Below are 26,532 nucleotides of genomic sequence, written 5' to 3'. Positions count from 1 at the left end.
TATCAGTAACATGATTGATTTACAAAGTACAATAACTAAAAGATAAGGAAACGGTTAACAACCTGGAGGCCAATTCAGATTTTAGACAAACTTGGTGACAACAACCTTAAGGAAAACTGTCTGACAACCTAATGGAATAACGACACCTAACATGCTGAATTTGTTGTTTCAACAACATATTTAAAAAATAAAAACATTTCACCCACAACTGAAGAGAATTAATATTATAATAAGCAGCATTACTAATTACCTTTGGCATGCAAGAATGGAATGCAAGCAACATAACCTCACCTGTCAAGTTTTTCTTTTTTTTTTTTTTTTTACAGCCTGTACTAAACAAATGACAACACCCAAGCACAATAACTTCCTATATTGCACCAGCTCAGAAACAATACTTGAGGTGCTGACTAACCTTAAACAGGAAAAGTAATTTTATATTACGTCTCCTTTTTTAGTGACAGATAACCTATCAACAAGTATATTTGCTCGTGCTACAAGACAAAACAATATTTGGTCTAGATAAACTGGAAACTCACTATTGTAATAACCAATTATAATATTTCAGCTCCCCCCTTCATATAGCATGGTAGAATTAAACTAATGAGTTTTCAGCTTATCACTGACTTTTGTTCTTCAAGAAGTACTATTTTTCCGTTGATTGATAAGTATACTGACTTGGGGTGGGGACTGAATTGCCCACTTTTCCTTACTTAGAACTCTTACTTGCTAAATACCCTGGTATCTCTGAATAGATAATCATGAGAAGGTTCAGAAAACAAACAAAAAAAATACCGCACATCTTAACCTGTATATCTACTCTGTTGAAACTTTAATTTGGTGACAAACGTTTCGACATGAAGACAACCAAAAAAGACTTCTAGTCAAAAACACCTGTCACTAAATTTAAGTTTCTTAACTCTTTCACGGCCAGCCTGCCCAACCAAGACGGACAGCAACATTCTAAAGTCTGACCTGCAAAAAAAGCTCTCCTCTTCCTATCCTTGTCAAAATATAGCACATTGCCACTAAACTTGCACCTATATTATAATGAAATCAGTGTATCTACATATGCAACTAGAATTTATGTATGAATTGCTGTTTTTGCTTTTTACCTTAAATATTACCTAAATAGGAAAATAACATTTTATGCATATTAATGTTTTTTTGTTTTTTTTTCAAATTTACTGTTTACTCATTAGGCAAATGTTTGTACAACGTACTTAACATTGACATTTTATTTCTTTAGTATTAACTACTTCAGTATAGGAATAAAAATGTTCATGTTTAGTGTTTGCAAAGTATTATTCTTATTAATTAATTTATTTGGCTGACATTTCAGTGTAAACTTACTTGTCACTGTTAGTAGATTAACTTTGTGCGGTAAAGTTCAAAGCAAGGGGCTGGGCACAGCATTGGTTGATCTGCAAAAGTTTTGCTGTAAAAGTCGACTTTTTAGGTCCTTGATCTGAACATCCTCTCCTCTCTTTCTGTCAGAGCAGACTTTATAGTCCAGCTTTGATTTTTCATGCTGTCCCAGGAAATGTCTCCCAGTCTAGCTGGCACTCCTGGTATTTCCATCACTGGGGCTGGTACTGCATTTCTTGCTGTAGCCCTGTTCAGGAGCCTCTGCACAATCCTCTCTCTGAACTCAACAGCCATCTTATTTGTGTTTGTGCTTTTCTTAAAAATGATCAATGCATTCACTACCTCCTTTGCATGGTGATATATGCGGTGGTACCATTTGACAGAGCGATGCTTAAAGCTGTAATAAGAGCAGAGTTGGTCAGCTCTGTCTACACCTCCCATGTATCGATTATAATCATCAATGCTCTTTGTTTTTCAGATTACTCTAAACCATTCTGGCCCCCTGCTGCGGATTCTCTTTGAAATCACTGATGTGTTGTGCACGGTAGAAAGCAAAGTAACTGTTCCCGCATCTTTGACACTTAGAGGCCCTTTCTCCAAAAACAGCAGGGAATCTCACAGCTTCATTTTATTACTTTTGAATTCCTGCAACATGCCTTTTCGATTTACTCTGACAGTGCCAGAAGTGCTGGTGTTTTTTTCATGCAGTGTCTCAAAGAGAACAGGGAAAGTGTAAAAGTTGTCGTGTACACTACATGGCTCCTTTCCTAGCAGTTTTGTGGTGTTCAGCAGCTGCATGACTACACTGTAACAAATCCCCACATAGGAATATGCTCCTCCAGTGTACATATCACATGCATAAGTGTAGTTTGAGTCTACACTAGTGCGAGTCAGCGAGGACAACATTTTCTATTCCAAAATGGTGACGTTTGTTTGGAATGAACTGCTGAAAAGAGTCGTCCATGGAAAGATATGGACTCATCCACAGCCAAATCTCGGAAGGGATTATACTCTCTATGGAAATTTTCAATTAATTTATCCAGAAGGGGGCGGACTTTAACCTGTTAAACCCCCAGCCTCCCACAGGCAATTTCTGCCTAGAGGGCTATGGCCTTAAATAAATCACATTATCTTTCAAAGTATAGACAGCACAGGCATGGTTCAGGGCTTGAATTCAAGGTAACCCCCTGGCCATTAGGACTAAAACCTTAGATCTGATACAAGTCTTACTCAGTACCACACTGGAAGGACTAGCACAGCTAGTCAACTGGAGTTGTTTTTGAACAGTGAGGTACTAGACACATTGCGAAGGGAATATCTCAGCGGGGAAATAGCGAATTCGAAAAATTCCTTCGCTGTTTGACGGTAGGAAAACAACGTTTCTGATATTGAGTCAGTTTTTTTTGCTGTTTTGCTTTTGTAATAAAATTACAGATGATTTTTGAAATATAATGTGTAATTGCAGTACCATGTTCCGCCCACGGAACAGGGGGTTGTAACCTGCCTGTCACTTCAGTTCTCAAGCTGATGTCAGCGAAATGCAGAACAGAACTTAAAATCTCATAGCATTCTCTTAACACTTTAAAAAACTAGGTGTCCAGGTAACTGACTGAACGTTAGTATTCCAATACTCAGAAATATGTGGCTTTATGACTAAACCCATTGCAATTTGGAGTCCTATAAATATTTCAATCTCCTGTCAATTGGTAGGTTTCCAGTCGTGAAAGTGGAAATGGGGGGCTAGAGTACCACTAGTAGGTATTGTCTCAGCATACCGGTTTGTTCCAGTTACCATCAACTCAATCAAATCAGGGGTCACTAACTCCTCTGGGTCTGAACTTTCCATTTCCTCACCTCGTTTACATCTTCTTCAGTAAATCCCTCAAATTCCTCATCACTGTCGCTATCTCAGTTAAACAAAAACAAATCTCCGCTCTCTCTTATATCCTCGGTCTCTTTCCATTTTTCAATTGCCTACTACAACTCTTGTCTTTCAGATCATGACATCGCAATATATGCTCTCCAAACAAAATACAAATGAGACTTCATTACTTTGATGTGTACTTTTATGAATGTGCAATATTTCATACCTAGCAACAAGCATTTGATTGGAAAGAGAATTAAAAAATAAATAAATAAATAAACACGTTTCTGGCGACTATAGTCGCCACTGGCAGTATGGAAAGCTGCCCGATTCCAGCCTTGCTGAAGCACCCCCAGATGAGTCCAATTTTCAGCTTTGCCCAACACCTGGTCGTCTAATGGTTAGACGGAGACCTGGAGAGGCCTACAAGCCACAGTGTCTTGCACCCACTGTGAAATGTGGTGGAGGATCAGTGATGATCTGGGGGTGCTTCAGCAAGGCTGGAATCAGGCAGCTTTGGCATGAATCAAGCCAAGTACAAGGTTGTCCTGGAAGAAAACTTGCTTCCTTCTGCTCTGACAATGTTCCCCAAATCTGAGGATTGGTTTTTCCAGCAGGACAATGCTCCATGCCACACAGACAGGTCAATCAAGGTGTGCATGGAGGACCACCAGATCAAGACCCTGTCATGGCCAGCCCAATCTCCAGACCTGAACCCCATTGAAAACCTCTGGAATGTGATCAAGAGGAAGATGGATGGTCACAAGCCATCAAACAAAGCCGAGCTGCTTGAATTTTTGCGCCAGGAGTGGCATAAAGTCACCCAACATCAATGTGAAAGACTGGTGGAGAGCATGCCAAGACGCATGAAAGCTGTGATTTAAAATCAGGGTTATTCCACCAAATACTGATTTCTGAACTCTTCCTAAGTTGAAACATTAGTATTGTGTTGTTTAAAAATGAATATGAACTTATTTTCTTTGCATTATTCGAGGTCTGACAACACTGCATCTTTTTTGTTATTTTGACCAGTTGTCATTTTCTGCAAATAAATGCTTTAAATGACAATACTTTTATTTATAATTTGGAAGAAATGTTGTCAGTAGTTTATAGAATAAAACAAAAATGTTCATTTTACCCAAACACATACCTATAAATAGTAAAACCAGAGAAACTGATAATTTTGCAGTGGTCTCAATTTTTTCCAGAGCTATATATATATATATATATATATATATATATATATATATATATATATATATATATATATATATAGAATATATCTATCAGAGTGAACATTGAAAAAAACCAGTTTCAAAATGTCACAAAAGTTTTTGATTGATTAACTAATACCTCTAGAGATAATCAGATAGTACAAAATGTTTTACAAATCAAGTTAATTCACACTATTATAAACAAAAAAAAAAAAAAAATATATATATATATATATATATATATATATATATATATTAAAAACTATTTTTCATTATCTGTATGTGTCCATAGTATGCTATCTTTCAAAACAGTCAGTCACCTAGGTGTAACCCTGGCTGCCCTGAGCATGTTTTGCAGAATCATAAAGTCTCTCTCCTCCCCCTTTGGTCTTTCTGTCACTGCACAGTCTTTGGTGCTCTTCGATTTATTTTTGGAAATGAAATGTGGCTTTCCATTCAGCCTTTCTTCCCTGTCTGTTGATGATGGACGACCACATTTTTTTGAGCTAGGGTTGAGCACATCTCCCACCAGTTGCATCAGTAAGGCTTTCGTAAAGGTTTTATGGCAAACAGGTAGCTGTCCTGATTCCACCTTCATCAAATTGAACAGGATAGCTCTGTTCACAATTGCTACTTCCAGCAGCCAAAAGAACATCTTCCTCCACCTCTTGAGAGACATTCTTGTGAGAGTATAGCTGGCACAGTAGTGATCCGCCCGGTCCACCGCACCCATCTTGCTGGTGTAATCACAGATAACTGAAGGCTTGTCCAGCTCTTCAATTGCTCCTCTCTTGATAGTGTGCTGTACCTTCTCACAGTCACTGCCATAGAAGGTGCTCATCATGAGCACTAGTCTTTTGTCCTTCCATCCTAGCACCATGACCTTGTTGACCTTGCTGAATGAGACTGTCTATTTTTTTTTTTTTTTTAGTTTGAGCCTTGCTTCACTGGTACTGGCAATCCTCTTCTGTTGGCCATTACTGTTCCAGTAAGGTGAATTTTTATTTTTAGCAGTTCCATGTCCAGGTCGTAACCTGTATAAAATCTGTCTGTAAACCAATGAAAGCCATGTCCATTTGTTGTCTGCAGCAATGTTTCACACAGGTGAAGAACAATTCTTGATGAAAATGGCATGTCAGGTCTCAATATGGAGTCTGTTGTTGGGCTACCAAAGTAAGGAACAATATCAGCGATTGTTCAGAGTCAGCTTTCACAGTCAGCTATCCCCCACATGGTAGGCTTCTGAGGATCGTAGCACTTGAAGATAATCCTTGCTTTGAAGTCAAGGCTGCTCTCATCAATGCAAATGTCTCTACCTGGGATAAATAGCTGTGACAAAGTGCCCGCCCCTGTGTGTACTATATGTTGTGTGTTAATGTTGGTGTATAGTCATTGGTAAATGGGATCTAAACGGGTCTGTGTAACACAAGTGTTTAAAATGTATATTTGTATTTAGGCACGAGGATTGCACAGCACTTCACGTGCAAGTAAAATGTAATAATATGTGAGAACGGGGAATTGCACTTTATTAATTCATGTGCAGTTGTACCGCGACTCCAACTGAATGATTGATTAGCAGTCGAGTCAGAGTACAGCTGCATAAAATCTGCATGTTTTCACCCACTCGGGGTTGTATGTCCGGTGAGTGGAGAACGGGATTGGAGACGGAGGTAATAAGAATAAGAATAATAACAATCATTAAATCAGCTCACGTTTGTCTGTGTAGTCCGTTTTGTTTGTCTTTTGTTTTGACGAATGTGCCGTGTCCTGTATTTTGGTTTGTTACAACCTTTTTATTTTCCGTTCTGTTTATTAAATGCTGAGCGAAACCATTCGCTCAGCTCCACCAAACTCCACCTCTTTCTCATTATTTATTTCCTGGCTCTGGTCTGACGCCACCCACTCCAGCCGTCTTTGTAACACGTGGTATAAGAAGCTGGACAACAACACCTCCAAGCGTCAGACCAGGGATACTGCGGGCGGAAAATTAATTTAAAAAAAAAAAAAAAAGGGGAATGTGAGAAAGAAAGGCAGCCATAGCATAATCGCCAAGAGGAGTTGAAGGAAGGAGGGGCTCCCTGGTGTGCCTCCTGCATGGAGTATGGGCACCTCCGGGAAGTTTGCCCCTATGAAGACCCTCTCTTTTTGAAGGCCCTCGATCAGGGAACCAGTCCACCGCCAGGAGCTGCCTCTGCCTCCTCCAACCGTAGTTTCTGGTTTAAAACCAAAAAAAAACAAAAATAACAAAAAAAAATAATAAAGAAATGGAAGGCTGGAGTTGGAGAGATGGCTGCCAGTATTTGGAGGACCTCCTCGGTGGTCTAGAGAGTGGTCTCCAGAGCCAGAGGGAGAGGTCCCACCGCTGTCTCCAGAGCAGGAGGGAGAGCTGCACCAGTCCCCTGCAAGTGAGGGAGAGCCGCACCAGTCCCCTGTAACAAGGGTAGACTACACTCTGCTCCCACCTCCGCCGAGGAGACTACACGCCTCCATCAGGAGGAGCAGGGCAGCTGGAGCTGCCTCGGACTGTGCCACCTTCACTGGCAGGAGACTACATGCCTCCGCCACCTTCACAGGCAAGAGCAGAGCAGCAGGAGCTGCCTCTGCCTCCTCCACCGGCAGGAGCTGCCTCTGCCTCCGCCTCCTCCACCAGCAGAGGGTGAATGCCTACTGGGTCCCTGTCCACCAGCAGAGGGTGAATGCCTGCTGGGTCCCTGTCCACCAACAGATGGTGAATGCCTGCTGGTATCACTTCCCCCACCAGCAGAGGATGAAAACCTGCTGGTATCACTTCCCCCACCATCACGAGGACAGGAGCTGGAGCTGCCTCTCCCTGAACCAAAAGGACCAGGACTAGATGCTGGCAGACCTCAGCAGCCCTTGCATAGGCTGCTGAGGGAAGCATGGGGAAGAACCGCCCGGCCACAGTGGCCGAGGGCCAACACCCACACCCCAGCTTGTCTGGATTCCCTGCCTCGCTTCGCCCAAGGATGCCTGCCTGGCATCGCCTGGGGTTGCCAGCCGCTCCGTCTCGCCTGGGGTCGCTGGAACTGCTTCGCCAGGGGTCACAGTCAGCTCCGCTTGGCCGCAGGGGTCAGTGTGGCAGGAGCCCAACCAGAGGGAGCTGCCGGCTATGAAAAAGGGGGGGGAGAGGTCAGGAGACCACCTTTCCCCGCAGCAATTTCGCTGCAGGAGTTCTGGGGGCTGAAGTCCACCCAGAGGGTGCTGCCGGCTATGAAGGGGGGAGAGGTTAGTAGACCACCTTACCCTGCAGCAGTTTCGCTGCCGGAGATCTTGAGGGAGGTCTGGAGACCACCAACCCCAGCAGCTTTTCCGCTGCTGGACTTGCCCCGGCTGAAGGAGTCAGTTTGGAAGCTGTCGGCACGTCTGCTGACAGCTGCACCATTGGCAGCATTTCCGCTGACAGGGGTACAGCGGGAGGAGAGATTCGCCCCACTGTCAGAACGTCTGCTGACAGCATGGCCAGTAGCAGTCTGGCTACTGGCAACATTGCCGCCCATCAACCCCTTAAAATCCCTGTTCTTGGCCCAGGACTGTGAGCGAGACTTTTGGGATTTTAAGGGGGGAGGTGGCCATTGAGGCCATGTGTGCTTTGCACAAGGGGGGTTAATGTGGCAAAGTGCCCACCTCTGTGTGTATTATATGATGTGTGTTAATGTTGGTGTATAGTCATTGGTACACAGGATATAAACGGGTCTGTGTAACACGAGTGTTTAAAATGTATATTTGTCTTTAGGCACAAGGATTGCACAGCACTTCACATGCAAGTAAAATGTAATAATATGTGAGCACGGGGAATTGCAATTTATTAATTCACGTGCAGTTGTACTGCGACTCCAATTTAATGACTGATTAGCAATCGAGTCTCGGTACAGCTGCATAAAAGCTGCATGTTTTCACCCACTCTGGGTTGTGTGTCCGGTGCATGGAGAACGGGATTGGAGACGGAGGTAATAATAAGAATAAGAAGAATAATACACAAAGGGGTAGCATCCAAAAGATCTGCATGAAATGCGATCTCTTGAATACACCTTTGAAAAACTGCATTCTGTCGGCCCATTCCTCTGAGAAATATTCTTTTATGTCCGTTTTTACATTCAACCCCATATTCAGCAGAACACCAAAAAATGCCTTCATCTCTGGTAACGGAGCAGGTTTCCGGGAGTTTCAAATAGAATTATGACGCAGCGGTCAGGTTAGTTTTACCCTTGCATATCTATTGGCTTCACTTACAATTTCAGTAAACAAAGCATTTGTGAAAAAAAGTTGAAAAAACTCCAGTGCAGTCCTCAAAGTAGTACCCCCTTGATATCCCGTTTACCACAGTAAATGGGAGTTTTGTGAAAGCATCTGCACTTACCGATGCGTGTCTCCATTCGCCCTCCGGCTGCGCGTCTGGTTCGTGGTCACTTTCCTCAGATTCTTCAGTAAGAGAAATATTTACTTCCTCGTCACTAGATTCATCAAAATCATCATCCAAACTACTTTTGTCTGTACTTTCTGCCTCATCCATCATCTGTGTAAGTTCTTCAGGCTGCCTTGACTTTCTCTGCCTTCTCTGAGCCATTCTCACTCTGCGTTTCAGTCACCGTCTGTTCAACTCTGCTTTGCTCAGCCTGTATATGGTCGATTTGGTTGTCTCCACCATCTTTCCGATCAGAGACGATTAGGGAACACCTCGCCTCTGCTTTTTGCGGCTTAAAAGCAACACATGCTGTGTTAGATCATGGTTTTCAGCAATGTCGGACAGAGTCCGACAATGGACCGGAAAGGGATTTTCACGATGTCGGACCAGGTCCGACATAGGACCGCAAAGGGTTAAACATTTTGGGAGTTCAAGCTGTAGTGAAACTCAAATGACGGTGGCCCTCGAGGAGTTGTTTTTTTGTTAACACCACATTATGCATAATAAAATGGTTTAAATAGGTTTGTGTTAAGGTTTGTGTTAGTACACTGAAAACAGGACATGCATTGTCTGTTAACACTCACTGCCAATGTCGCCAAAAGGTGACCACTGGCTCTGTGCCAGTGGTTCAGATTTGTGACAGACTGCTGTGCCTGCGTTGTGTAGAAAGCCTGCTGGTTCTGTGATAGCCTGTCACCTTTAAGTTCTTTAAAATATTTTTTAAAGAATCAAGGTCAGTTGATAATATATATTGCCAATATATATTTATATTAAATAAAGATATATTTGAATAAATCATTTCTCTCATGGCATGTGTATATCACTGTCAGAAAAGAACTCATGTTCAGTGAGGTAGCTTGTTGTATGAACAGAACTAGTTAAGACACAAAATTGGTCAAATTCTTGTAATACTAGTGAATATGGCAGTAGTGAATACATATTATATATATATATATATATATATATATATTTTTTTTTTTTCAAAATTAAAGTATGAACAGGATGAGAACGAAAAATATCCTTAAATATCACAGGACGGGATGGGGCAGGAATTATTATTCTTTTTTTTTTTGACAAGACTAGATGGGACGTGAATGAACAATATGTACATATATATATATATGGAACAGTAGGGGAAGGGAAATTCTGGTGGGACAGAATGGGAACAAAAATGACATTGAAAAAAAATTCACAGGATGGGATGAGACAGGAAAATTTATGATGGGAAGGAACTCAAGTTTCATTTCCGTGTCACTCTCTAATCCAGACCCTAAAGCAATGATCTGATTTTACCTGTCAAACTTGGGATTAGACCATGACTGGACACCCTTGCACTAGACCCTTATGTTTATTTTGTCAAAGCAGTAAATTAACAGCAAGACAATTTGGAAAAACTGGTTGCAGAAAGTCTAAAATCAGCTGGGAATACTTACATTGGTGGGGGTGGTGATCTGGGCTTCGGTTTCTCCTTCTCCTTTTTCTCCTCCTTGTCCTTCTTCTCCTCCTTGTCTTTCTCCTTCTCCTTCTCCCCTTCTCTCTTCCTTTCTCGCGGTCGCTCCTTCTCATCCCTCTTGAGGCGATCCCTCTCCCACTCCTCTTTCCTGCGCTGCCTCTCCTTTTCCCTCTCTCGTTCCTTCTCTCTCTCACGTTCTCTCTGCCGCCGCTCCCTCTCTCTGTCTCTCTCACGCTCCCGATCCCTCTCACGCTGCCGGTCTCGAAGATCCCGAGTGTCCCGCTCCCTCTCTCTTTCCTAAAACAAAAAAGTAATTGAAAAGTCGTGAACACCAGCATTTGTTTGCTTTACTGTTCAGTTATTCACTTCAGCGACTTACCCTGTAGGGATAGGGTTCTGTTTCTGTGTACTGAACTCTGAAATTCTCATACTGTCCACCTCTCCATAAGCATTCCATTTCATAGTCATAGTAGGGATCAACATAAGGATCATTCCTAAAGAGAAGCACAGAAATAGAGAATATGTTCAAGTGTTGTTTAATGACAGACAATAAGAAGCTCTGAGGTTTGAAGGAGGATCGGTGGTGGTGGATCTGTTTCTTGAGGAGTCAGAAAAGTTTATTTATTTCACCAAACAAGATAATTTACTGTTTGTCAGTATGTTAACAACAGTGCTAGGTTTTTCAGGTGAGAATAACATTCTTCCAAAATTTTTATGAATATTTATTCTTTCATTCAAAAGTAGTATTTAACAGTGCCACTCTATGGAAGCTCATATTACTACAATGGTAAGACAAACAGCTCAACAAGTCTTACCCATAACTGCTTGTATCCCTGTACTCCACTTCACTGAGGCAGCATTAAGAAAGACAAACACAAAACATTAAGACTGCAGAAACACCTGCAATACTGCTGTAAATTGCAAAGAAATCCCTTGCAACTAGAAGTGAAATGAAAAATGAAACACAAAGCAGTTCGAATTAGATGAGACCAATTCATCTCCTTTGTGTCTCTCTGCTTTCCTTACCCTGGTTCCCGAACTTCTCTTGTTATCCGGTAACTTCTCTCTCTAAAGAAATCATTCTCTTTGTCAAAATCCCTCTCATCCTCTCCAATGGTGACGTTAAACCTTTTCTCCTCGAAATCTGGCTCCTGCTCTTTTCGTATTGTTGCTTTCTTTAGAACCTGCAAAATAAATTGTAAACTAATGAAATACCACTGCTCAACCCAGCTTTACTAGGGAATGGAGGGCACTATACCACTGGAATGCAGATTCCAGTTATTTACCTATTGCCATGAAAAAAATAAACACTTTATAGGATTTACATACAGAATATCAGCATTTTGTCAGTGTCATGTACAGCTCCCTGTGCACCTTCTGGCTTTCAAAATCTTTCACTTTATATTCTAGCTTGCTCAGTCAATTTTACAAATACTTTCCAAAGCAGGTCAGCAATGTAAACAACTCTGGCTGGTTTTGAAGTTTTAATACAATAGCTTTACTTTAGAAACACAAAAATAAACGTAAGAAATTAAATTGCAAAGGTTTTTCCTAGAAGTCTTTTTCAATGTCTTTCAATTGCTGCCATTCTCATAAGATTTAATACTTTGCTATAAACTTTCAACTGTTGACTGTTGAATCAGGGCTGCAAATGTCACACAAGTTAAAGACAGACAGACAAAAAAAAAAAAAAAAACAATGTTGAAAAAATGTGAAATACAAAAAAGTAGATTTATTTCTAGTTGAGCAGTCTGTGCTGGATACAGTAGTTACCTCTTTCGCGTGTCTGAGCCCCCTTTCCCAGGCACTCTCTGCAGGGGGCTCCACTGGGAGCGGAGGAGGGATTTCTTCAACTGCTGGTCCTCCCTACAATGTACAGAAAAGGGAAAGATGATGCACTCAAACTTTTTTTTTTTATTTTTTATTATTTCAAAAGGCTTCAGGAAGTCTACTAGCACCACCTGCTGGTTTACAGTTGAAACATTAATATTTATTGTCTTAACTCTAAAAGTCCCATTATGTTCTCTACCATTCTCCAGTTTCTAAATATTCAAGAAAAATGTTGATTGTGAAAACTCTAGCATTGCAGTGTGCACTGAAGCCCAATTATCATGTCTCTTGTTTTACATCAACTGAAAAGGTCTCTCTCAAAAAAAATATTACTTCTGTCTCTCAGACAAGTAAAACTTTGGCAACAGGCTCTTGTACTGACATTCACAGCTGGTTGTATTCCTATAGGCTATAGGGCTACGGTACCAAAAGTAACATTATGCAGTCCATGATTAGTGCTAATCAGTGAAATGTTTTTAGATAAATAATAAAAAAAGTTTGGTGTTGCAATCCTATGTATTTTGGGAGTGATATTAACATCCATACCCATGGATTTGCTGGCATGAGCGGGTGAGGTCCTGCAGTTGGGCCCCCATTAGGGGAGAAGGGGTCAGGTTTGGCAATGAGAGAATAATTTCCTTTATCATTTACCCCAGGATGAATAAACCTGCAATTCATCCCCCATGTGCAATTACCTAAACATTTAAACAGAAAGACAATGGTTAACACCCTATTGCATTTAAATTACATTATAATGTTTTTTTTTTTTGTTTTGTTTTTTCCAGTTCAATTTGATTAAATGAAATAAATCAAGTGGAATTAAATAGAAGACCTTGCACATAATTATTTTGTCCAATTACTTGGTTCAACCACTTCAAATGAGTAAAATGTATTTATAAAACCAAAAGGAACACAAAACATTGAACATTAAGCAACCCAAAAATATTACCCATTTAAACAGAATATATTTAATAGGCAGACAGGAAATCTGATTTTTTAAGCAAGCCTTGTTTAAACATCTATGTAGTGTATGTTGTATCTGAGAGTTTAAGAGATTAAAGTCTATTTTGCATTTTCTTTCATTTTAAAAACAAATCAAAATTGTAAAGGTGCACCCATCAGGACTTTAAGTGATATCGTTTGTTTGTTTTTTTCTTGCTGAATATTATATAAATGTAATTTAAATCTTCTCTGTGTATATGCTGACATGACACCTCTAAAAGTAAGTAAGGTGTCATGCTGATGTTTCATTATTTTGGGATGTACTTTGAGGTTTTAAAAGTACATCTCATTTATAATACCGAAAGTTCACGTTTAAAAAATGCATTAATAATAGTGTAAGTAATCGCATGGACAAAATCACTGATGCATGCGCAGCATATCTCAAAATAATCCCAAGAGTGCTTAGTGCAGCACGCAAATAGCATTTCGTATCTTGTAAGCATGTATTCAATGGAAGAAATGTATATATATATATATATACACACACACACACACACACACACACACAGCCCTGGAAAAAATTAAGAGACCACTGCAAAATTATCAGTTTCTCTGATTTTACTATTTATAGGTATGTGTTTGGGTAAAATGAACATTTTTGTTTTATTCTATAAACTACTGACAACATTTCTCCCAAATTCCAAATTGTCATTTAGAGCATTTATTTGCAGATAATGACAACTGGTCAAAATAACAAAAAAGATGCAGTGTTGTCAGACCTCGAATAATGCAAAGAAAATAAGTTCACAAAGACAAATCTGCCCGATTCCAGCCTTGCTGAAGCACCCCCAGATGAGTGCAATTTTCAGCTTTGCCCAACACCTGGTCGTCTAATGGTTAGACGGAGACCTGGAGAGGCCTACAAGCCACAGTGTCTCGCACCCACTGTGAAATGTGGTGGAGGATCGGTGATGATCTGGGGGTGCTTCAGCAAGGCTGGAATCAGGGCAGCTTTGGCATGAATCAAGCCAAGTACAAGGTTGTCCTGGAAGAAAACTTGCTTCCTTCTGCTCTGACAATGTTCCCCAAATCTGAGGATTGGTTTTTCCAGCAGGACAGTGCTCCATGCCACACACCCAGGTCAATCAAGGTGTGGATGGAGGACCACCAGATCAAGACCCTGTTATGGCCAGCCCAATCTCCAGACCTGAACCCCATTGAAAACCATTGGAATGTGATCAAGAGGAAGATGGATGGTCACAAGCCATCAAACAAAGCCGAGCTGCTTGAATTTTTGTGCCAGCAGTGGCATAAAGTCACTCAACATCAATGTGAAAGACTGGTGGAGAGCATGCCAAGACGCATGAAAGCTGTGCTTGAAAATCAGGGTTATTCCACCAAATATTGATTTCTGAACTCTTCCTAAGTTAAAACATTAGTATTGTGTTGTTTAAAAATGAATATGAACTTATTTTCTTTGCATTATTCGAGGTCTGACAACACTGCATCTTTTTTGTTATTTTGACCAGTTGTCATTTTCTGCAAATAAATGCTCTAAATGACAATATTTTTATTTGGAATTTGGGAGAAAGGTTGTCAGTAGTTTAAAGAATAAAACAAAAATGTTCATTTTACCCAAACACATACCTATAAATAGTAAAACCAGAGAAACCGATAATTTTGCAGTGGTCTCAATTTTTTCCAGAGCTGTATATATAAATTATTTAAACCGATTTTACTGTTTATTATGTGTTTTTGTGTTGTTTGTTTTTAGGTGTGAATCCCTTTAAAAGAAGATGATCCTGTTTCTTATTTAGTTGATGCATACACCATTTGAAAAGAGGATATAGTTTCCAGTAAAGGTTTGGCTTGTGAGAGGAAACAGGTGAAAACGAGTTGTACAGCAAACAGAGGGTACACTGGTTGTGGATTTGTTGTTTTTCTTGATTTATAGCTATTGAATGTTTGAAATACACTAGTTACTCTGGTTGTTAGAAAAACGCCAATCAATGGAATAAAATGGTTAAACAATTCTTTAATCTGTGGTGTTTGCCTACGAGACTAACAATGATTGGTATGTATAGAGTTTGTTGTATCTTACAATAAAATAAACTTGACTGTACTGCGTTTATTTTTAGCAGTATTAGCAATAAAAATTGTCTCTGCAATATGGAAATTATCAATATAATATCAAAATATCGATATTGGCCCATCCCTAGTATTCATAGAAATCGCCTTAAGACAACATCTCAGAGTGCCGTCTGCAAAACACAAAGTCACAGAAAGTCAGAGGACCTCAATGTGGCAACCACATTGGATCAGAAGTCAAAGTTGCCAACACGTTTACTATAGCATCCATTCCAGTACAACATTTGATAGTGCTAAATTGAGACTTGTAGTCAAAACAGCTGGCATTGATGCATTACCTTTCAAAATTCAACTGTAGAATACAGTATTTATATAGCCAGAAACTATTAAAATCAGAAAGGAGGCTTCACAGGTATAACGTTTAAAAAGTTGCTGTCACAAAACCATATTTGAACTTGACCTTGAGAATCATACAATACAGTTGTTTACCAAATGTGAAACCAATCTCTAAAAGTTAGGTCTTTATCATCTTGAAACCAGTAAGTCCTATGACCACAATGACACCCATAGCCAAGTGACACTTCCAGGCTAACTGTAAGGGCCATTACTTTTTGCCAGAGGAGTCTATATTTCCAGAGTAACATTACATTTGGGCAAGCTGTAATGATTAGGTTTTTGCTCACTTAAATTTACCATTAATGTCACAATACCTGTACCTTTCATGAAAAATCTGCAGATGCGACGGGGTCTGATCCACCTGTCAGCAGGGTCTTTCACCTCTCCCTCCTCCAGGTCATCATCCTGGAAACAACACAGTTTATTTATTTTTTCAGTTCTCTGCACTGAACAGGGGTCTCGAGAGTTTGAATTAACCACCGGCCTTCTGTTTCCTGCTGGAGAGAGTCCCACTTGTATTAAATAAATTCCCTTCAGATAGAGCAAAACTGCAAGGATCATCAAGACAAAGGAGGCAAGCTAATATAAAAGCGTCTTTGTTGTTTATCAGATATAATCAGATCGCACCCTCAAAAGCGGAAGCACTTGATCAGTAGCATTCTTATGACAATCAAAATTATTATTGTCTGAGGTACAATGAGCAACTCATTTTGTAATCGCACATCAGCAAAAAGCCAACAATGTTTAGACTTCACAAAATACAACAAAAAATATGTGCATAAATATACATTAATATAATATGCATTGGGAAAGTATTGGTTCATAGCAATCAATAATATAATCAATTAATATTTCTAATTATTTTTTAAAAACATAGCTGGGGAAGAACTTTCATATCTTACGTCACAGCTTAAAATACACAAGTCTACATCCACATTATGCATGCAAATCCCCAGATTCATTGTGTAAAGCCTTTACATTGGATTTTCCAGCTAAATGTACAAATATAACTGTGACATACATAAAGGTATCTGCTCTACATTCCTGTCACTGGGGCTGTGAATCCCCATAGGTCAAACAAGCTCTGCCATTGCCTGGTTAATTTATTTTGATTAGGCTTAAATCTAAACCTATATTAAGATGTGGAGCATAACTGGTAACAAAGACTCTCTGCCATTCTGATTTATAATGCAGAAAATACAAACATATTCTCATATGAATTATTTAGAAGCCAATGATTGTGGAAAACACAAAAAGATGGCAAATGTCTCTTGATTGGAATCCACGAAGAATCTTTATCAGTTGTTCACAGCAATTCAATGAGGAAATCTGTTTAAAAGGATAACTTAAATATTTAGTCTCTTAAGGACTTGGTGAGACTTAATAAAAATAAGATGCATCCATGCTGCTTCAATTGTCAGCTCAGCTGAAGATCACAACCACCTATGTGCTACTTTTCACAAGCTTCAACCTCCAAATACCACAGTACGTAAGCGTAGAATTAATATAAAAGGTCTTACTCAATGTTCACAGCGCAGAATCAATAATAGAACTAAACATTCCAGAGCTTCGTAAAATGTTTCTATGCAATTAATACTAGATTAAAAACACACTAACATTTAGAACTGGAACAACAACTGTTTAATAGGATACTATCTATAATTTATGTAGTACACGTATTGATTTATTATACTGAAAATTATTGTCACGCAAGGCCAAAACAGATTTGCACCACTGCTACCAAAATAATCTGTTCCTGCGGACAAGGGATTTTGCCATGTAATTAATTATGCTAGGCATCAGTGCCCACTCTTTGTCAGAGATAACAGCGGTATGGCTTTTTTTAATTCTCAAGAAGCCAGCAAGCAAAAGTAGACTTGGGGGGCAAAAAACTACTAACTAGGTATAAAATAGGCATCAATGAGAGTTAAAACATGATGTAAAATGTAATGGTAGGCCAGGCTGGAAAATGCTCATATCCATCAGATATACTTTCTAAGCATGTTCTTGCATACAGTAGATAGGGCATCCACAAGAATAATGTGCTTGCATCTTGCTAGATGTCACTTGCTTGCTTTTAGACAAATGATTTTACCAGTAGAACCAGGGTTCTTGCCTTCTGTACATGTTATGTTGCCATTCATGACCAGGAGATCAAGGCGACATGTCTTTGCTATTGCTTCAATATTAGGTTGTGAAAAGTATTTATCAGACAGAGGTTAATTCTAACGAGTTTTAATAAGCAAAGCACCACATGCTGTGTCTACCCCTTGGGGATATGCAAGCATGGAAGATGACAGACTTAATTATTGAACTGCATGAAAGGAAGACATTTACTGCAGTTGATTTGCCAGCAAGAACACAACTTCCTGCAGTATATATCTCTACCTCAGATTTTACTAGAAAAATACACCTGGGGGGTTTTCAGACACGATTTCAGAAATGATAGCCATTTTTATTATTATTTTTATTATTATTAGAACTAGTGGCATTTTATCCTCACCAAAGTGAGGATAAGCAATGCTCAAATGCATGCCAAATGCAACTTAAAAAATCTTCAAAATCCCCAGATACCATAATATTTTGCTTGATGTTTGCAGAGTTCATCAACATCTATCCAAACATATCTGACTTATTACGGCCTAAAGTTGGTACAAACAGTAAAAATTCAAATGTTAATGGGGTTTAATGACCAGTGGTGGGACTTGAAACCAAAAGTTTTTCACAGAATTTGGAAGCCTGGTTCCTAAGGGTCTTACAGCAATACTTACATTTTAGGACTCCCATCCCCTACAGGGTAAAAGGCTGAAGTTCAAATAAAACTTTCAGTTACCCCTCGTCTAGCAATTTGCCAGAAGTGAGTAGGGTGCTCCTAGTATTGTTTTCTGAAAAGCCCTATTTATTGTGAGTAGAACGAGGTGCTACACATGATGGCAGCATGTAAATTGCACTCAGGATGATTTTTCTGGTCAAGGTCCCTTTCTCACTTTAGGTTGACCTTTGCAAGGTCACACACAGGTCGAAGGGGAAATTTTAAAATATATATATATATATATATATATATATATATATATATATATATATATATATATAATGGCTATCATTTCTGAACTCAGCGAGTAAGAAAACCCCCAGGTGAATTTTTCTAGGAAAATGCAAGATGGACAGGCAACGAAATGTCCTTTTTCTGGTTGAGTTGGAGTGGAAGAACCCTATTACAAAAAGTAAACTGTCATCCAATACATTACACACAACATTAGTGTATCATACGGTGTCTCTTATACTCTTACATCTGTTCTATCACTGACCTCTTTCCATTGTAATGTTATTGTACTTAAGTGGTTCAGTTAAAGGGTAGCAGTATTTTAATCTACCATGGTTAAGATCATTAAAATAGACACCAAACATGTTACAGAAGTATACTCATTAGTAATGAGTCTCAAGACCAACAACTTTACTAATCATCTAGCATTAACAGACTATTCAAGGTAGATATTTCAGAACTCTCAATATGCAGAAATTAAGTTTTAGAATAACTGAATTTCTGCATATTGATAGTTTATTGGTAAATGTGTGGGCAAGACATTCTAACATTAACTTCTGGGAATAAATTAAAAAAACATATTACTCTAATGGTAGCAGTAAGGCAATGATCCCTACAAAACTACTTTGCAACAGTCAGCATGTTGAATTCATAACAACGACAGAGTGCAGTTTAACAGGGACTGCAATCCCTTGTGTTTCCTAAAGACAGCATTAGTCACCCTTGGAATAAAGAGATATTCGCTTACATCGATTTCACCTTCATCAATTTCCCCGTCATCTTCATCTTTCTTTTTATCCCTGAAGGAATCTCTCTGGCCCCTTATGGGGGGCTTCTGTTGTTGCTCTATTTTTTTGGCTGCTGTCTCTTCCTTCAGCCTTTTTTTGAGCTCCTCATCTTCCTCCTCCTCATCCTCTTCCTCCTCTCCGGGCGCCACAGTGCTCGGTTCTTCCGGTACCTCCTCATCATAATCTAGTTCGTGCTCATCCAAATCTCGATTCACAGAGGAGGACTCATCCTTCAGATCTTTCAGAATATTCAGATTGTTCACCCTATCTTCTTCCTCATGTTCCTGGTCCTCTACAGTCACCCCCTCCTCATCACCTTCCTCCTCTCCATCTTCCCTGTTAACAGGTGAAACAACCTTCTCCTGGCCCTGCTCGTTATCAGAGTCCTGAGATTTGGCCTCACTGCGCACCTCTGCCTCGCTGCCTATATCCTCCTCTTCCTCCGAGTGATTGATCTCCCCCTCCTGCTCCAAATCCACCATCTCCAGTTCCTCTTCCTCACCATCAGAGGCCTGCTCTCCCTCCTCATCCTCTAGGTCTGAGTCTCTGCCGCCCTCCTCATCACAGAGCTCATCCTTCAGGAGTTCAGTGTCTGAGATTTGTTGATCTTCTGAATCTGGGGATTTTGGGTCATGATTTGGACTTTCAGGTACATCCATTGGAGGAGGTTATTCTGCAACAAAAAAAGGCAAGTGTGTCACAGACATACAAACCCACATGCCACGAATTGAAAATAAGAATTAGAGCCACCAGTTAGGGGTGTTGCGATATGACGATAAAAAGATAATCCTGATAAATTCTGACAGTTATTGTATAGTCAATATTTTTCAATATCGCGGTAATTAAATATTTACTTATAGTTATGATTTGTCAACCTCAATTAATAATTTGTAACTCTAAATTATTAATACAAGTAAGTTCAAATTGCAGTGATGGAATTTTTAAAGTGATCTGACAGTACCATACTGTATACTTCGTCCTCCATACTCTTTTCCGGTGTAGAAACTTTTATTTACTTTTCTAATGCTGTGATTGGTCATGATACGTGGCCCAGCACTGTGTAAGTTCAATTATGTTTGAATCACGAGTGCGTTTACAGCACACACTGCACTACAGATAGTGAAGAGACAAAGCAGCTGTACCCTCCAAAAAACAAATTAAATCAATAATGTGGGATTATTTTGGTTTAAAAAAAACTGACGATGATCAAATTGTTGAAGAGGGTGGTTGTGACAGAGATCGAATGACTCTTGGTGTTAGATCTCCTTCCCGACCGGTGAGGGCACTAGAAAGAAGGAACAGAGTAACCTTAAACAAATGGCAAGACAATTTATTCCGAAGGGTAGGTGGAAGTCGGCCATTTACGAAAGGGGAGGAGCTACGGCACCCAAGCTCACTGACCCTGACGGTAAATGGCGTGGCATCTGAGGATTGGAGGAGCGGATGCACTCGTTAACCTAGGGGTCATGGGCGAGGGTATAAATAGGGGGGCGTGGCTTTGTGATCTGTTCCTTTGCATATGGTTAAGCCAAATAACCAAGAAGGAGCCCATCTTGTGTATACGAAAAACCGTGAGTGTTCTGCTTGTCTGTGTATTAACACTGTTTGTTTTGTGTGTCGTTTTTCACCAAGAATACTGAGCATGATCCGGAGCTACAGCCGCAGGCCAGTGTAAAACCCGGCTATCACCACTGACCTTTTCCACTACAGGAACAGTCTTTTGCACCACGAGCACTAAAATCACGCACTGGCGGAATTGTGTCTGTGTTTTGTGTGGGTGAAACAACTGGACTTTGGGTTACAGGTCAAACCCGTGGGATTATAATCAGAAGTGATACACGCCGCTGTACCACTTCCAACATTATTATTATTTGCAGGTTTGCTATAAGGCTCTGGACACTGAACTCATTTAATAAACACCCTTGCACCTGTATATCATAGTCTGTGTCATTTATCCACTCTGCACTGCACTCACCTGCACGTATTCACCACTTTGCCACACGGGTCCAATTTGTAAAGTATGCAGAGTTAGTGTTCTCTGCAAGAGCAGCAACACAACAAATATGTTCACGCATTTAAGAGATCATCATAGAACGCTTTATAAAGAAGCAACATCGGTAAGGAACAAAGTATGAACAGTTTAAAGTTAAACAAAGTATTAATAACAGTTGGTGTATTTAATTATTTTATGTTTTAGCTGCTGTAATTCTTTCAACATGATCTTCCTGTGCAGTGTACTTGAACATAACTTTGACTATCGGATATTTAAATTCATGTTACTCGCTGTATATCCTTGAATCCATTCTTTTTCTGTTTCAACTAAATATTAGTGTTTTCAAACATCTTAGTTTAAGACGTATTTGATCATATACAGTCACAAATTAGTAATGTCATGAACAGTTTGCTTTTTGGACTTCCTGTTTAAAAATAAACAAATAACTCAAACATGAGCACTGATGTAAACCTTGGCCATATTAACTATTTTTAATTTGTTCTGTATTGCTGAACAAAACTGATTTCCTACTTTTTATTTTGCTGCCTAGTTGTGTTTAGCTGCTCCTCATAGTACTTTTAAAATGATAGCCAACTGGCAAGCCAGGAAAACAATGTCCTCCTGAGCAGCATTTGCTCGTTACAATTAATATTGGTGTGTTACTACATAAGGTGTATACTATACAAATAGTTCAGTAGTTTTTACATAGCGAGGGGTGTTACAACCATTCATAATTTTAAAACATCAATTTTTGAGTTATTTTTAATTTACATTTCAAATTTAAAAGTAAAAACAAAAATACATTTGAAAATTTAAATTTAGAGAAAATGTGATATGACATTTATTGATAGCAATTCTGGTCATATAATAATAATACATACATAAACAAGTAGCTGTTTTATTTATGAATCAGAAAGATGTACAGTAAAAAGGAAGAAATTGAAGTCCTTATGGCTGAGGCACAGTGGGTTGCAGCAACAACAGATATGTGGACAAGCCATGGTGGCTCTGGAGAGCCTTATATCTCAGTAACTGCCCATTACATATCAAATGATTGGAAGTAGTATGCACACTGTCTGGAGACATTGTTCTTGCCAGAAGACTAGACTGCAGAAAACATTGCGGAAGCTTTCAATTACATAATGGAAAAGTTGGGGCTGGATGCAAAAAATGTGTCAGCTGTAACAGACAATGGCTCAAACGTAAAGAAATGCAAGTGTAAAGAAGGCCTTTAATGACCTCATGGATGTGCCATGGCTAAGTTGCTTTGGCCATAATCTCATAATCTATCAGTAAAGCCCTGAAATTGACCCAAGTTGAAACAGCTTTGAGGTCCTGCAGGAGTCTTGTTAAAGGGTTCAATTGCAGCTGGAAAAAAAGAAAGAGTTGACTAAAAAGCAAGTTGAACTTGATGTTCCTCAGCACTCATTGCTCCTTGACGTGGCCACAAGATGGGGGTCAATGTATTTAATGGTTTCCAGGTTCACTGAGCAACAACAAGCAGTTTGTGCAGTACTTGCTTCTGACTGCAGTTCAAGGCATTTCATGCTAACAGATAGTAACACCCAGGTTCTTGAAAATGTCTCTCAAGTCCTGAGACAATGCACATATTTACAGATGCACTAGCTGCAGAATCCCATGTTACCATATTCTCACTAAACAAATTAAGCAAATCATTTCTGCTGATCTAAAATCAAGATATTCTGCAGCATCAACTTCCAGATTGCTTAACCTAACCAGTTATGTAGACCCTAGATTCAAAAAACATTTTTCTGAGTCAGATGGTCCAAATACCACTGCTGTAGAAGATGTGCATAAAGAGCTTGCTTTAATTAAGGCACTTGCTACAGATGCAAAAAGTAATGTAACCACTCTACCAAAGGAATCCCAAAGTACTACTGACATTCTACAGCTCTTCCAAATCCACTGGTGAAAGAAAGACCTCAGCAGGTTTCCGGTCTAGCTGGTATCTTAAAACGGATTACTGATAACAAAAAAATAATACAAAAACTACAGAAGAACGCCCCTGAAGATGGGATGCTTAATTTGAAGGCACAGTTAGAAAAAGAAAACACCCACTACCTTGCCATGCCAAGCCATTAGCTGCAGTGGAAACTGATCCTCTTTTTTGGTGGAAGGACAATGCCGATGCTCTGCCCCTGCTCTCCAGTTTAGTGAAAAAGCTGTTTTGCATCCCAGCAACTAGTGTGCCATCAGAGCATGTTTTTAGTTCTGGTAGAAATATTGCAACACCCTTTTGATTACGTCTTTCACCAGAACATATAAACATGTTAGTGTTTTTTACACAAAAACCTGAAATGAGTGCCATTTAAGTTTGTTCACCTCACTCCAATGAAAATATTTTGTTTTTATGTTTATAGTCAGTTGTTTTTTGTTTTTTTCCCCTATATTGGACTACGTTGGCAGCAAAATAGAACAATTAAAAAAAACAATGGGGATGATGACCGAGTTCTTTCTGTAAGGCTTATTTTATTTTACTTTGGAAATGCTCCACATTCTTTTTATTTCATAGAGTTTTGCATTTTAAATATTGAGTATTGTATAAATATCTACTGAATTATAAGTAAGCACCATTTTTTTTTCTTTAGTTAAAGTTTAGGCTATACTGATTTCATACCTATTATAGCTTAATAAATAGTAAACTTTATAAATTTGTAAGGGTTTTTTTTTGTAGTTCTTTGCAAATTATTGTATTTATCGCAATTATCGTGATAATAACACACACAATAATCACATGAGAACATTTTCATATCGTGACACCCCTACCACCAGTGTGAAAAAGTACCATAACCAACACTCGTAGAGATTTAAATGCTTGTATGTGCCAAATAAATGAATAATAATTATAATAATAATAATAATAATAATGTTACATGGCCCAGATAATGTTAAATTATTATGTTAGACTCAGCTCAGCTTTGCTTTGCGTGGGCAGTAGGCCACTACACATTACAAAAACCACCCCACAATTTGGCACAGAGATGCCAGGTATTGGATGTACAGGGAGCCTGAAATGCTGTCCCTCCAGCATAGACTTGAGCACTGCCTGTGCTATTCTCACGGTGGACAGCTAGAAATAACTTTACAGTTTCCACTGCTGTCAATCCAGAACCAAAATGAATTACAAAATAAAAAATATCATAATATCATAAAGTATTATAATTATATATATATATATATATATATATTATATTATATATATATGATATATATTATACTTGTAATGCGTCAAAACCTTTAACTGCATTTGTTCAAATGACCAAGTAACTAAATAACCCTGGAGACCACTTAAAGTCTTACCACTATAAATAAATGCAACAAATCGACGACTAGCTTTCAAAGATGGAAATATGACTTCCACTGAACTGCTGTTTGATCTACTCGTGGTTTTACTTTCATTACATGCAACATTATTTTATTTTTTAAAGCATGTGATAGAGTCAGAGTTAAATCATGGTGTGTTCAAGTTATTTTAGGTAGTAGATCTCCAGTTCCTGCAGCAACTACGGTACCATATTCTGGGGACAGATGACAACCACCAAGAACTTATCTTTACTATGCCCAATGTACCACCCTCTTGTACTAATGCTTCTAAACGAACAGATGATTCAATAAAGAACAGTAATTTTCATCCTCGTTATTGACTGAACTACTGCAATAGATGTGTATACAGGCGGTAAGTCAAACAACTTACTTCTAAGAAAGCATAACAACAAAAATGGCAGGTCAAGTAGCAGTTTTTGCATACTGACTGTACAACTGCGTTATGGAATCTCAGTTACCAAAAATACTTAGCTACTAATGGCTAACTTTTATTCTGTACCTAAAAGCATATGTACACTTTAAAATCTGTGATCGTATTATGCAAACATGTCATTACTTATTAATTTGTGTTAGGAAACTCAGATAAGTTAATAGATCACTGTCAAAAGAACAAAACAGTATAATCGTAAATGACTTTGTTATGCATCACAAGGGTAATACATTATATACTTCAATCGTATATGTAAACTCTAATGTAGGCACAATTTAAACATCAAATGAATGTGTTGTATTGTTAATACTGCAAGGCGTCTGTAATTGAGGTACCCACTTTTTACATAAACACACAAGAAATGACACACCGACAGAGCCGCCCCCGTATTTATAACGTAAAGTTCAAGAGAACACCACCAAATTACGTTTAGTGATAAATAAGCCAAGGAAGACCGTATCTGAAAACATAAAATAGGCCCAAAAATTAAGATACGCCGACGCAACAACTTCACATCGCTCCATATCGCGGTGCATTTTGCGAGTAATCTACGTGCATGGACAACCAGATGAACTTACCCTTCCAAGTGCTACTTTTTAAACGAAATTAGACACAACTTTTGCATTCTAATTAGCGTTCAGTAAATATCAGCCACGCTTCCCTCCATCAACATTACATACATCCCCTGTACAAAATGAAGTTTAGAGAGCTGTAGATATTCTTTACCGTTTCCAACCTGTACGTCTATGAGGCAGGATTACTGGGCGTTGCTGTTATCCCGTCTCTCGGCTTCAAACTTTGAAGGAGAAATAATGCAATTATTGAAATAATTTTGTTTTACGAACAGAATCGTAACCCCTGCTCTACACTAAGAGAGCGGCCATTGCCGTGACGTCATCAAAGCACGACAAAGTCCGCTTTAAGAATTAGCAATTTCTGAATCTCCACAGAGTGAAAAAAAACAAAGTCGCATGTATAACAAAAAGAAAGTGTTAACGCAGAAGTTTTTTATTTTTTCTATAAATGTTGGAATTGGTAAACAAATTATCTATAACGTTTAAACGATTGATGAATGCATGAATCAACACATTTTGTTGCGCACGTATTGAACTGTAGGCTCTTTAAAAGCAGCCGACAGCCGCTTGTATTTTTTTTTTTTTTTTGCAATCCAACGTCCCGATGTAAGAGGTTAAACGTACTACGAGTGTCGCCCCGGACAATACTGGTCACTTGTAAAATCAACTGCTTATGAGCCAAATTAAAGTTCAGATATTAATTCATCAACAATTCATATGAAGTAATCAGGACAGGTACTATATTTAAAAAAAAATAATACAATTTTTTCATGTAATACCCTA

General features: G+C 39.0%; 1 protein-coding gene across 4 annotated transcripts in view; it reads right to left on the bottom strand.

Moving 5' to 3' along the window:
- LOC121296372 (zinc finger CCCH domain-containing protein 18-like) overlaps positions 1-26,073 on the bottom strand; it is a 51,911-nt gene extending 25,838 nt beyond the window's left edge. For 3 of the 4 annotated variants that reach the window (XM_041221862.1, XM_041221863.1, XM_041221864.1), the window contains exons 1-9: positions 25,901-26,073; positions 19,367-20,079; positions 15,896-15,980; positions 12,696-12,844; positions 12,093-12,185; positions 11,346-11,503; positions 11,135-11,167; positions 10,699-10,813; positions 10,300-10,616 (exon numbers count right to left, since the gene is read on the bottom strand). In XM_041221862.1, the coding sequence (XP_041077796.1) occupies positions 10,300-10,616; positions 10,699-10,813; positions 11,135-11,167; positions 11,346-11,503; positions 12,093-12,185; positions 12,696-12,844; positions 15,896-15,980; positions 19,367-20,065 (1,649 nt within the window). In that variant the 5' untranslated portion in view covers positions 20,066-20,079; positions 25,901-26,073. The remainder of the gene's footprint in view (positions 1-10,299; positions 10,617-10,698; positions 10,814-11,134; positions 11,168-11,345; positions 11,504-12,092; positions 12,186-12,695; positions 12,845-15,895; positions 15,981-19,366; positions 20,080-25,900) is intronic. The other variant, XM_041221865.1, reaches the window with a different exon arrangement.
- Between the last annotated feature and the right edge of the window lie 459 nt (positions 26,074-26,532).

This window comes from Polyodon spathula, chromosome 21 (assembly GCF_017654505.1).
Source record: "Polyodon spathula isolate WHYD16114869_AA chromosome 21, ASM1765450v1, whole genome shotgun sequence".
NCBI lineage: Eukaryota > Metazoa > Chordata > Actinopteri > Acipenseriformes > Polyodontidae > Polyodon > Polyodon spathula.
The sequence above is the reverse complement of the archived record's forward strand: the minus strand, read 5'-3'. Positions and strand labels throughout refer to the sequence as shown.